This window comes from Agelaius phoeniceus, chromosome 3 (assembly GCF_051311805.1).
Source record: "Agelaius phoeniceus isolate bAgePho1 chromosome 3, bAgePho1.hap1, whole genome shotgun sequence".
Classification (NCBI taxonomy): domain Eukaryota; kingdom Metazoa; phylum Chordata; class Aves; order Passeriformes; family Icteridae; genus Agelaius; species Agelaius phoeniceus.
The window spans coordinates 942,898-956,432 of NC_135267.1; the positions used below are offsets into that span (position 1 = coordinate 942,898).

General features: G+C 53.3%; 1 protein-coding gene across 2 annotated transcripts in view; it reads left to right on the plus strand.

Annotated features, from left to right (window-relative positions):
• Positions 1-9,680, plus strand: part of SELENOI (selenoprotein I) — a 31,690-nt gene extending 22,010 nt beyond the window's left edge. The window contains exons 6-10 of one of the 2 annotated variants that reach the window (XM_054652981.2): positions 888-996; positions 2,434-2,482; positions 2,875-3,055; positions 3,890-4,072; positions 5,683-9,680. In XM_054652981.2, coding sequence (XP_054508956.1) covers positions 888-996; positions 2,434-2,482; positions 2,875-3,055; positions 3,890-4,072; positions 5,683-5,799 — 639 coding nt within the window. In that variant the 3' untranslated portion in view covers positions 5,800-9,680. The remainder of the gene's footprint in view (positions 1-887; positions 997-2,433; positions 2,483-2,874; positions 3,056-3,889; positions 4,073-5,682) is intronic. The other variant, XM_077176414.1, reaches the window with a different exon arrangement.
• Positions 9,681-13,535: the final 3,855 nt, after the last annotated feature.

A 13,535-nucleotide genomic window follows, 5' to 3' on the forward strand; every position in this document is an offset into this window, starting at 1 on the left:
ACCTTGAGAGTTCAAGGCTGTGCCAGGGCATCTCTCCTGCAGCTCCTGGTCATATCCTCCTCATGGAATCAGTGAGGTTGGAAAAACCCTCTGAGACCATCGAGTCCAGCCATGTCCTCAGCACTGCCAAGGCCACCACTGCCCCATGGCCCCAAGTGCCACTTCCACGTGGTTTTTATATTCCTCCAGGGATGAGACTCCACCCTGGGCAGCCCCTGCCAAGGCCTGAGCCCCCTTTCCATGCAGAAATTCCTCCTGGTGTCCACCCTGAGCCTGCCCTGGCCCAGCCTGAGGCCATTTCCCCTTGTCCTGTCCCTGTTCCCTGGGAGCAGAGCCCAACCCCCCCTGGCTGTCCCCTCCTCACAGGGACTTGTGCAGAGCCACAAGGGCCCCCTGAGCCTCCTTTGCTCCAGGCTGAGCCCCTGCCCAGCTCCCTCAGCCCCTCCTGGGGCTCCATTCCCTGCCCAGCTCCCTCAGCCCCTGCTGGGGCTCCATTCCCTGCCCAGCTCCCTCAGCCCCTCCTGGGGCTCCATTCCCTGCCCAGCTCCAGCCCCTCCAGGTCTCTCGTGTCAGGAGGGGCCCAGAGCTGCCCCCAGCCCTGGAGGTGCCCCAGCAGTGCCATCCCAGGGCATGGGCACTTCCCAATTCAATCCCTGCTCAGCAGCTTGCCCTTCCTACACCTGGTAACATGGGGTATTTGTGGATTTGTTTTATTTTTCTCCTTCCTGCTGGTGGGTAGGACTGAACGTGTCCTGGTTTAGAGCTGCCTTTCCCTGGAGCTGCCTGGCACACGTGTGGTGCTGCCAGCCCAGGTGCTGCCAGCCAGGTGCTGCCAGACTTGCCCCCATCTCATTTCTCACCCCTGCTTGTCCTGTGCTTTCTTTCAGACCATTTCAATTGTCTACATAGTGACAGCCTTTGTGGGAGTTGAGGCCTGGTATGCACCTTTCCTGTTTAATTTCTTATATAGAGACCTATTCACTGCAATGATTATTGGTAAGAAACTCCATGTTGAAGCCTGTCTTTTAAACTTCACCTTTTTCCCAAACCCCCTGCTAATGACCTGCTAACACTGCTCTGTTTGCTGCCCCCGGGCTGTTGTTGAAGTGACTAATTGAGGGTGTTCTCACAGCCCGAAAACCTTTCCCAGGATTTCAAAACAGGGCTGTCTCCTGCAGAGTTATTTTGGAGAACTTAACTCTGCTCTCTCTGGGCTGACTTCACTCCAGACAAGCTTAGATTGTCCTCAGTGAGAGCCTGGGGGTAAAACCGGTGTGGTAAACCCAGAGTTTCCAGGGGATGAAGCCCAGTGTGCAGGGGGTGGTGGGATTTGGCCCTCAATGGAGCCTCCCCAGCCTTGGGCTGGTTTGGAGGGGTCAGGACACTTTTGTTTTGCTGTTCTGGGGCTCCCTCTCACCCCAGAGCCCAAACACTGCGTGGGAGGGAGGTTGCAGCCATGGAGGTGGGTGGGAGCTCTGCTGTTTGGGGATCCTGCCCTCCATCCACCCACCTGAACATTACATCATTATAATAATAATAATAAAATTGAAATAAAGGCCCAGCCTTGCTCTCCTGTGGTCAGTCAAAATAAGCCACTGCAAAGGATAGAGCTGAGCTGATGTTGTTCAATGCCATTTGCCTAATTCACAAGTTCTGCTCAGTTTATTTTCCTTCAGGTGTTCTTTGAATTGCTTAATTTTGAGTTAATTGGTGTGTTAAATAAGTACTTGCACTTTTATCAGGTAGATGTTCCCAGCTTTCCTTTGACAGCTGTGTGACTTAACGTGAATAATGAATGTGCTTTTCCTATATGGGAAATTGAGCCCAGTTCCCACACGGGGGAGAGGAGCTGGGTTATTAAAGCAGGAATATTTCCAGCTCTGTTCACACACCTTCTGCTGGACAAACAGGGAAGGAGTTGTGCTGGAATATCATGGACAGTGTTGATGGTTCTGATTTAGGTCAGGATTTTTCAGTTATTTGGGTGCTTTGGATCATTTATCCACTTCAATGACAACTTTTTGGCAATGTGGCCACTGGAAATGTCTGCACACAGAGAGAGAAACAGCAAATTGTCTTTCTTGTGAAAACTTTTGTGCCCAGCCGTGTCATTTGAGGAGTGTGCACTCGTGTCTCATTAGAGTTGTATTATAATTAAGCTTTGTCACTGTTTAAAGCACAAACCCGAGCTCCTTAATGCAGCCCTTTCAAATGGAAATGCCTTCAACTTACAGCAGACTTTAACTTTTAATTACAGCTCTCGGGCCAGACTTGAGAGCAGCTTCTTCCAAATGTGCTGAGCTATTCCTGGGGCACCAGGAGCTATTTTTGGTGCAGGGAATTTAAAGCAGAGCCCAGCCAGAGCCTCCTGTTCGGGGTGCTTGGGGTGTCCCCTCTGGCCTGGGGCACTAACGTGGCACTTTTCTCTTCCAGCCTGTGCCCTCACTGTGACCCTGCCCATGAGCCTCTACAACTTCTACAAGTGAGTTTTGTGGAATCCCAGCAGGGTTTGGGTGGGAAGGAGGTGGAAAATTCATCCAGTGCCACCCCCCTGCCATGGCAGGGACATCTTCCACTGTCCCAGGGTGCTTCAAGCTCTGTCCAGCCTGGCCTTGGGCACTGCCAGGGACCCAGGGGCAGCCCCAGCTGCTCTGGGCACCCTGTGCCAGGGTCTCACCACCCTCACAACCAAGAATTCCTAATTCCCAACATCCCATCCATCCCTGCCCTGTGGCAGTGGGAAATCATTCCCCCTTGTCCTATCACTCCAGTCCCTCTGCAGCTCTCCTGGAGCCCCTTCAGGTGCCTACTGCAGGCAGCACCAGGGATTTCTCAGTCATTCCATGTATTTTCATTTCTTTGCTTGTCTTTCAGGGCCTATAAAAATAACACCTTGAAGCACCACTCTGTGTATGAAATCCTGCTGCCCCTGGTGTCCCCGGTGTTGCTGTTCCTGCTCTGCACCACCTGGATCTTCCTGTCCCCCACTGACATCCTGGAGGTCCAGCCCAGGCTCTTCTATTTCATGGTTGGAACAGCCTTTGCCAACATCTCTGTAAGAGCTTCTGCTTTATGCTTGAGGGACTGGAGAATTGGTTCAATTGAGTTTTCACATGTGCTGTGAGCAGCAAAGTGCTCATGGGAAAGGAGTTCCTGCCTCCTTTTGGGGATAAACTTAAAATGGGAGGACTAAATTTTTGGTCAAAATTTAATTTAGCTGCCTACTGGTAGAATAATGGGAGTGTTAAGGCTGGAAAAGCCCCCTGAGACCACTGAGTCCAACTGTCCCCCAGCATTGCCAAGGTCACCCCTGCTCCATGTCCCCACACGCAGGGGGTTTTTAAATCCCTCTAGGGATGGGACTCCACCACTGCCCTGGGCCTTTTCCAATGTTTAACAACTTTTCTATGGGGAAATTCCTGCTGATGTCCACCCTGAGCCTGCCCTGGCCCAGCCTGAGGCCATTTCCCCTTGTCCTGTCCCTGTTCCCTGGGAGCAGAGCCCGACCCCCCCTGGCTGTGCCCTCCTGGCAGGGACTTGTGCAGAGCCACAAGGGCCCCCCTGAGCCTCCTTTGCTGCAGGCTGAGCCCCTGCCCAGCTCCCTCAGCCCCTGCTGGGGCTCCATTCCCTGCCCAGCTCCCTCAGCCCCTGCTGGGGCTCCATTCCCTGCCCAGCTCCCTCAGCCCCTCCTGGGGCTCCATTCCCTTCCCTGGACAGACTCCAACCCCTCCAGGTCTCTCGTGTCAGGAGGGGCCCAGAGCTGCCCCCAGCATTGGAGGTGCCCCAACAGTGCCAAATCATACGAATGACCATTCCCTCTGCTCTGGGGACAAAAATCTGTTGCTCCCAGAGGCCACAGCAGGCTCAGGCTCTGTCCCTGTCCCCTCAGTGCCAGCTGATCGTGTGCCAGATGAGCAGCACACGGTGCCAGCCCCTCAACTGGATGCTGCTGCCCATCGCGGCCGTGCTGCTCCTGGTGGTGTCTGGGCTGGCTCCAGGCAGTGAAACGCTCCTGCTGTACCTGCTGACAGCCTTCCTCACCCTGGCACACATCCACTATGGAGTGGTCGTGGTAGGTGACACCTCCTGGGGCTGGGCTGGGGCTGGGAGTGCTCTGTGTGAAACTGGGAATGGTTCTGTGAGCCCTGTGGGATTTGGGGTGCATTCCTTGTGAGAGGCTTGGGGAGGTTGCATGGGGGTGAAAGGAACTGCACAGGATGTGGCAGGGGCTGTCCTTTCCCTGGGATGTGTCAGATGAGTTGGAAACCAAGCACAAAATCTTGGAATAGTTTGGGTTGGGAGGGACCTGAAAGCTCATCCAGTGCCACCCCTGCCATGGCAGGGACACCTCCTACTCCAAGCCCCAGTGTCCAGCCTGGCCTTGGGCACTGCCAGGGATCCAGGGGCAGCCCCAGCTGCTCTGGGCACCTGTGCCAGTGCACAACAATTCCCCATTCCCAAGATCCCATCCAGCCCTGCCCTCTGGCACTGGGAGCCATTCCCTGGCTCCTGTCCCTGCAGGCCTTGTCCCCAGTCCCTCTGCAGCTCTCCTGGAGCCCCTTCAGGCCCTGCAGAGGGGCTCTGAGTCTCCCACTGAGCTCTCCAAGGTGCTGGAGTGGGGATTTTGCTGCTGGGGGCAGTGGGAACACAGCAACTCCAGGGCCTCCCCTCCTCCTGTCCATCTGTGCACAGATCCAGGGATTGGTTTCCTCCTCGTGCTCTGAGTTTGGATTAACAGAGAGAACAAGCTTGGAGAAGCCCAGAGTCCCACTGGGAAGCTGCTGAGGAAGGAGGACAAGGGGCCACATGTCCCAGCTGGAGTGGGGACACCCTCCTTGGGAAGCCCCTTCCCCTGAGAGCCCCAGTTCCACCCCAGAGCCTCTGGAGTCGTGTCCCAGCTGTAATTACAGCCAAGGAGTAATAGCCAGGTTGCCTTGTCTTTCCAATTAGTGTAATGAGGCTTCTGGGCAAGAAGGATTTGAATTACTAAGAAGCTTAAATAAATTTGGTCTTGGAATCACAGCTGGAGATGGGGCTGAGCTGGTGGTGTAATCCTCCTGCCCGTGCCCTCCTGGGAGATTCCCAGTGCTCTGCTCCTCTCTGCTCCCTCTTTCCCTGTCTCTGCCTTTCCAAGGGCCCATCTGGGCCAGCTCCTCTTCACTTTGAGCTGAAGAGCCTTTCAAGGCTTTGGGATTGGGACATAATCCCAAACTGCTCTGAATTTGGGAGGAATGATTAGGATTAAAGCCTCTGCCCTGACTGTGTCAAGCTCAGCCTCCTTTTGCAGGAAGGAAATTATCCAGCTCTGACTTTGAATGGATTCAGGAATATTTTATAGAGATATCTGAGATGATCAAATCAGTTTAAACAGAATAATGAAGGAGGAGGGTAAAATCCTCCAGGTCTGGGCTCAGCATTCCCAACTCCTGCTCCTGTGGAGGGGAAAAGCAGAGGGTGAGCCTGCTCCCAGATGTTATTTGGGAAGGTTAGGAAGGGAGCAGGGCTGTTCCCTGAGGAATCAGTGCTGGGCACAGGGATGGGGCTGGGCACAGTGGCTGGCAGGGGCTTGGTGGGGACAAGGAGCAGGCCTGGGGCTCTGCCTGCTCTGCTGCTCGTGCCTGGGAGCTGGGATAACCCCCCGGGCTCCAGGATAACCCAGTCCCGTGTCTGCCTCGTCCCCAGGTGAGCCAGCTGAGCAGGCACTTCAACATCCGGCCCTTCTCCCTACGCAAGCCCACTCCGGACTGACTGGGAGCAGAGGAGGAGAAAATCGGCCTGCGGGCTGCAGAAGGACTGTAAATACCTGCTGCAAATACCTGTAAATACTTCAGCCATCACCACAGATCAAACTATCCTCGGGACAGGGCCAAGGACACGCGGGACCCGCTGCAGCCGGGGCGGGGCCGGGCCGGGGCGGCTCCTGCTGCTCTTCCATCCCTGCAAGCTTCGGCTTTTGGGTGGAGCTGGAGGAGGAGGAGCCTTTCAGGTCGCTGTTACTGTACCTTAGACCAGCTGAATGTTCCCAGAGAAGCCTCTGACTCCGGCCCTTGCTCAGGGAAAGCTGCTTGGGGATGCAAAGGCTTTACCTGAGCAAAGCACCTTGGCCTGACACCAAAAGCAACGCAGCTGATTCCTCCAAGGGCAGGGGGACATCCTGGTGGTGGGGGTAGTTCCTGGCTGTCCCCTGTGCTGCTGTCTGGACAGCCCCTGTGCTGGGCTGGTACTTTGGGAGCAGATGGTGACAGTTCTGCCACATTCTCTCCTGCCTTCCTGCTTTTGGGCAAACACTTGCTAGCACCTTTGTTGTCCTTTTTTTTTTTTTTTTTTTTTTTAAGGGGAGGGAAAAAAGACACTCAAAGCTTGTGGTTCAATCCTAAATGGGGGGGCTTGGAAAATCAGGGCTCAATTTCCCATAGGAGTGGGAATGTGGCTTCTGCATGTTGTGTGGTACCTGGGACCACATCCTGGCACGTTCCTGTGTGTCCATGTGTGTTCCCAGTCTGGGAATGGGCTCTGGGCTATGGAAGGTGGCTGAGACTACAGAGCCAAGCTCTCCCCTCTCCTACCATCATGGATTTGCTGTCATGGGTTGGCTCTGTGGGTCCTTTCCTACTGCCTGAGCCCCTTTTCCACAGCCTGGCCCTTCCCAACTGCAATTCCACTGCTGGGAGAAGCACCTGAAGCCCCATGTTGGTTGTGTGTGCACCTTCAGGATGCTCCCAGGGGTGGGAACCTTTCAGATCTCCCTCTCTTTGTCCCCAGCACCCGCGTGTCTCTCATCCAGGCATCTCTTTGTTTACTGTCCACTTGTCAGAGACGTGTTTGCGTTGATTTTATTTTTTAATTTGTTTTTATAATTGACTTCTTCGAGTGGGGTGGTGAAGACTGAATGCTGATTTTCTTTCCTGTTGGCTTGATTCAATGAAGACCTGTGCTTGAATGAAGAGTGTAGCTTAAACCCAGGCTCTGGAAAGGCTGCATCCGGAAGAGAACAAGCACAGCCAATCGTGCAGGTGGAACTACCATGGGAACAAATTCCTTCAGACACTGATTGTTGTGCAACGTGGGGCATCTGACAGCCTGGTCAGAGCCATTTCCTTCTGCAGGGGAAGCCTCTTCCTGCTCTGGGAAGCCTTCAACGTGTAACTGCTATTTAATGCTTTTTCTTTTGGAAATTGGAATCACTGTCATGCCAAGACTGGAAGCCCTGAGGTTGAGCTCGTGAGTTCACGGGTTGCTTGGGCAGCCCTTGGTCAGTCTTGGTCACCCCTGGTCAGCCCCTGGTCACAGTACAGCCTGTGAGGAGCAAACTGTGCCCTTGCCAGGGCTGCCCTCCCTTGTGGGGGGCTCTGGATCTCACGTGTCCCTACGGCTGCGGCGGGGCTGGGAGAGGGGGCCGATGGTTTTCGGAGTTTATTTAATAAAGTAGCTTCCTCCAATCCATTTTACTGATGTTGTACAGAAAAAAAAAAACAAACAAAAACAAAAAACCCAAACCTTCCATGGACAAATGACTTGGGCTGCACCTGAGTTTTTGAATCCTGCTATTTAATGAAATAGAATTATGGAGATAAAAATTTAAGTCCTGCTCGCACAGGAATTAGAGGGAATCTTCAGCTGGGACACAGCTTCCTGTGGGACTTGTTCAGATAGCAGAGCTGGGCTGGCAACACTGAAAAATGTGTGTGTTGGATGATTTTCTGTCTAGTTTTGTGTTTGCCCAAGCAGGGAAGAACTGAGCTGTTCCCTCAGGCTTCCAATTGAACTCTGGGCTCCCAAACCTGGCACTTGCCTTGTCCTGTCTCTTCCCATGGCCATCACTGGCCCCTGAGGACTGGGATGTTGCTGAGGCTGGGAGAAGCTGTCTGAGCTTAAGTCTTGGTATAAAGGAAGAACATCCCTCTCCAAAACTGGAACTGCTTCCTCTGCACAGGCTTTATATTGGGGGAGTTCTGGCTCTTTGGTGCCTTAATTTATTGCACCTTGAAAGTAGAAAAAAATCTCCTTAAATCAGCGCTGGGGTTTGAGCTGGCTTGCACCTGATGGGGACAGGGATGGTGAGCAGAGCCCATCCCAGTGCCCAGAAAACTGCTGGGGAGGGAGGTTCTCCTTTGGCTCTTAGAAATCCAGTGATTTCTACTCCTGGATTCTGAGAGGGGGAATAGAAACAAGGAGACCAAACCCTGTGTGGCAGCTGAGAACCAACCCTTGTATTGCCCACCATGTGTTAAGTATTAAAGTGTTCCTGGGTAACAGCCCCTGAGGGGGATGTTCTGTGCTGGCTGGACTCTGTCCTTCCCATGGGGTGTGCTCCTGGGCATGGAGAGGGCAGGTCCTGGCTCCTCAGCTCCTCCTGCCTGGTGCCCCAGAGCTGAGCTGTGTTGTCTCTTCTTCCAGGGATAGGTTGGTCCAAGCCTGGAACCCTTCCAGGGATCCAGGGCCTGCCCACCCTGCCAGGGAACAATTCCCAATTCCCAATATCCCACCCAGCCCTGCCCTCTGGCACTGGGAGCCATTCCCTGGCTCCTGTCCCTCCAGGCTCTCTCCAGCTCTCCTGGAGGCCCTGGTTGGTCACAGCTGCCTCTCCTCGTTTCCCCTGCCCCAAGGCTTTGCCAGAGCTGGGAGCAGTGCTCTGCAAGTTGGAGGCTCTGGGAGCATCTTTAAGCTCCTTAAACAGAGCTGGCCTGGTGTCACCTCCTGGCCTGTCAAGGATCTGCAGCTGGGAGTCAGAGCTGGTTTGATCCAGTAAGGGCCCTAAACCCTTCCCTGACAGCATCCACGCCTGCTTCTGACAGAGCTGGAAAATCCCTAGGGAATGGGTGCTTTTGGGAAACCAGCCTTGGCTCCTCCTGGTTTTACCCACCTCTACCTCTGAGCTGTGTCAAAGCAGGGGCTGAGGTGACACAGAGGCTGCTCTTGGTGGGACAGGGCCAGGACAAGGGGAAATGGCCTCAGGCTGTGCCAGGGGAGGTTCAGGTTGGATATTGGGAACAATTCCTTCATGGAAAGGGCTGTCCTGCCCTGGCACAGCTGTGCAGGGCAGGGGTGGAGCCCCCATTCTTGGAGGGATTTCAAAGCCCTGTGGATGTGGCACCTGGGGACATGGGACAGCACTTTGGCCTTGGTTGTGCTGGGAATGGTTGCACTTGATGGGCTCAGAGGGCTTTTCCAACCCCAGTGATTCCATGGTGACAGTGGGAGCTATGCTGACCTCTTTGCTTGTGGAAAAGACCCTCTGGCCCATCCAGGTGTGGTCAGACCTGGCTGGAGAAGTCCCCAGGCTGCTCTCCAAGGAAGTGGCTGGGTCATCCATCCCTGCCCCAGGAGCAGAAGTTTTTGGGGTAATTTGCCTCAGCCCACACCACCCACAGAGCCCATTTGGTCAGAGCTGGTTGGAGACCTCAAAATCTGCCCCCATCCCTCCCTGCCAGCAGGGACACGTTCCTGCTCCTGTCCCTTGTGCTGAAGGGGACACTGGTGCTGGCAGTGGCCCACAGTGAGGTGCTGTGATCCCAGGGGCCCCGATGGCTTTCCCAGAGTCCAGGGTCTGGGGGTTCAGGTACTGCAGTGGGTGTGAATTCCAGTCTGTTCAATGCTACTGCTGAAATATTTATTGTGTTTAAGCCAAACAGAAAACTAATAAAGTTCAGTAAAAAGAATAAAATTTTCCACACCTTTTACTGGTGTTTGTCTTTTCTTTCTGCTGAACGTGGCGAAGAGGAAAAGGTGGAGCAGGGAATGGGCTGGAGGGCAGTGGGCAGAGATGGATCCAGCGAGTGACAGTGATTTGGGTGGGAAGGGATGCTCAAGATCAGCTCATTCCATGGGCAGGGACACCTCCCACTCTCCCAGGCTGCTCCCAGCCCTGCCCAGCCTGGCCTTGGGCACTGCCAGGGATCCAGGCTGGGCACCCTGTGCCAGGGCACAATTCCTCATTCCCAAGATCCCATCCAGCCCTGCCCTGTGGCACTGGGAGCCATTCCCTGGCTCCTGTCCCTCCAGACCTTGTCCCCAGTCCCTCTGCAGCTCTCCTGGAGCCTCTTTAGGCCCTGCCAGGGGCTCTGAGCTCTCCCTGGCTCCTTCTCCTCTCCAGGTGAGCACCCCCAGCTCTCCCAGCCTGGCTCCATGGCAGAGGGGCTCCAGCCCTCAGAACACATCTGCAGGATGTGAGGGAACAGCTGGGCTGGGGAGCAGCACGAGGGACACAGGTGACAGCAGTGACACAGTGTGAGTGAAGCTGTCCCAAGAGCAGTGCAGGAGGAGGCTGCAGGCTGGTGGTGGCCAGTGATGCACGGACAGACGACTCTTCAACTAATTAACGTTATAAACCAATAATAAATAAATAGTAATAAACAGTGATAAATAGTATTATTATAAATATTGATTATTTTTATATTTTATATTATTGATTATTATTATATTAATTATTTATAAATATAAAAATTATGATAAATAGTTATTAATTAATCATATTATTAGTAACAAAAGAAGCAATACATTGTATTTATTACAGAGCTGGATGCATGTGGAATCATTTCCAAACCCATGTGGAAGGAGTTGCAGACTCCTGCTCTCTATACAGAAAAGGTTTTACACATCCAAGAGGTTTCTTAGCATGCATAATACATAATCCTTATGCTTTGTAATACAATCAGCTGAATGTCCATTATGGCTGTGCAATTGTCCTCTTTGATTGGGTGATTGGGCTTCTGGGGAGGAAGTAAGACATCTTCCTCATGGTAAACTCTCACCTGTGTCAAGTTGCCCGGGCTTCTTGACTTGCTGCTCGCAGTCCCAACACCTCCTCTCATTCTTAGAAGCCAGAGGTATTTATGGCTCCTGCACTCTTGGAATACCTCACCCGTCATTCCCAGCCTTGTTTCAGTTATCCCCACCTGGTATCGACTGATTTCCTCGTTAAGCTCTAATCACAGTATATGATCTTTACTGATTCTATTTCTAACTCAACCCCTTGACTCAGCCAGCCCTGAGCAGAGCCCAGGAGCCCCGCGGCCTCTCCCGTGCCCTGGGCCGTGCGCTTCCCCCCGGGATAAAGCCTAGGTGTATTTAAGCCATGCCTCCTCCTTCCTCAGCCTCTCCACGGCTTCCCCTAAGCGGATTGCTGCGGTAGGTGTAATGGAATTAAGGGATTGCCATTGACAATGGGTTTCGGCAGCGCACCGGGTGCCGGCGGCGCGGGCTGCTCCCACCCTCTCAGGAATGCTCCCACCTTCGTGGGGCTGCTCCCACCCTCTCAGGAATGCTCCCACCTTCCTGGGGCTGCTCCCACCTTCCCGGGGCTGCTCCCGCCCTCTCAGGAATGCTCCCACCTTCTCGGGGCTGCTCCCACCTTCCTGAGGCTGCTCCCACCCTCTTGGGAATGCTCCCACCTTCCCGGGGCTGCTTCTACCTTCCCGGCAATGCTCCCACCTTCTCGGGAATGCTCCCACCTTCTCGGGGCTGCTCCCACCTTCCTGAGGCTGCTCCCACCCTCTCGGGATTGCTCCCATTCTTCCCGGGGCTGCTCCCATTCTCTCAGGAATGCTTCCACTTTCCGGGGGCTGCTCCCACCCTCCCAGACCAGCTCCCACCCTTCTGGGGCTGCTCCCACCTTCCCGGCAATGCTCCCACCTTCCCGGGGCTTCTCCCGCCTTGCTGGGGCTGCTCCCACCCTCTTGGGAATGCTCCCACCTTCATGGGGCTGCTCCCACCTTCTCGGGAATGCTCCCATTCTTCCCGGGGCTGCTACCACCTTCTCGGGAATGCTCCCACCTTTCTGAGGCTGCTCCCACCTTCCCGACGCTGCTCCCACCCTCCCAGATCAGCTCCCACTCTCTTGGTGATGCTCCCACCTTCCTGGGGCTGTTTCCACCTTCTCGGGAATGCTCCCACCTTCCCGGGGCTGCTCCCACCCTCTCAGGATTGCTCCCAGCCTCCTGAGGCTGCTCCCACCCTCTTGGGGATGCTCCTACCTTTCGAGGGCTGCTCCCACCCTCCCGAGGCTTCTCCCACCTTCCCGGGGCTGTTCCCGCCCTCCTGGTGACAGCCCCAGGGCTGCAGGAGCACTGCAGGGTTCCGGCTGTGGGAATCGAGGTACCCGAAGGTGAGGGGCGGATTCCAGCCCTACCCTGGGCAGGGATGTTTGCACCTCTTGAATGTCACTGAATCATCAGTTGATACAATGGCTGGGGTGAAAAGGGACCTGAAAGCTCATTTCATCCCAGCCCTGCACGGGCAGGGACAACTTCCACCATCCCAGGCGGCTCCAAGCCCTGTCCAACCTGGCCTTGGACACTCGATAAGGCCGAGTGCCTACGGGTAAGAATCAGGGGAATGCCATTGCGAAAAACGCCAATCACTTGTTTTTAGAATTTAAAAGTTTAACAGTAATAAAATGGTTATAAAAATAGTAATATAATTAGAGTAATAAAAAATTTGGACAATTAGGATTAGGACAATATGAGACAATAAAAACAAAGAGTTATGGACTGGTGCCTTCTTCTGGGCAAAATAAACCCAAAAAAGGACACAATTAACAGAGGATTAACCCTTAAAAACAATAACCTGTTGCATATTCATACACCTCATACATGATGAATAAATTCTATTCAAACACAGGATTCTGTCTGGGCAGTGTCAGCTTCTTCCTCTTAATCTTGATGGCATCTTCAGGACTGAGCAAGGCAGGAAGAAGTTAGTTTCTTCTGATGAGGGAGCAATAAATTCTTATTCTCTGAAAGATTTGGGTGTCCTGTGGCTGCTATCTCAGTGAGAGTACCTCATTTCTCTCTTTTAAAAAATTATCTTACATAGCATAGTTTCTATTTTAACATTATAACTTAAAACTATATTTAACACACTACTTAAGAAAATTGATACAGCATAACTTTCTAACATAACACATATAATATTCACTTTAATATTTGTGAAAAGCCAATCATAAAATATGCATTTTTCACACTGGGCACAGTGACCACGAATTGACTGAAATTTTCAATTCTCCGTAAAATTAGGAGAGGCTTCAACAAAACCTTGAACTTCAACAAAACCTTCAACTTCCAGGGGATGGGCTTTGTCTTGTTTAGGACACTGATTCAGAGAGTCCCTTGGAAAATCTTTAATTGAGGAGTGTGGAGGCTCAGAAGTCCAGCACTGAGGCTACAGGACCTCAATCCTTCAGGGGCAGAAAAGAGCTTGGAGAAATCTCCCTCTAATGTTGGGGTGAGAGCAGCCTCCCTCCCTGGGGCCTCTGCAGGGACGTGTTAATATTTCAAGTTTCATTGGTTCTCCCAGTTGTTCCAGCCCAGCCCAGCCCCCTGTTCACCATATATGTAGATCCCCCAGAATGTTCTGCCCTTTCTCAGTCCCTATTGGCCCCAGCTTGCTGCAGTGCCCTGCCCCATCATCCCATTGGTTCTTCTGGTTTGCTGCCCCTCCCCTGCACCACTTTTCCCTGTTCCCATTGGCCCTTCTCCCTCAGATCCACCCCCTTTCCCCCATGTTTAAGAGCGCCCTCCAGTGTTCCGAGTGTTTTC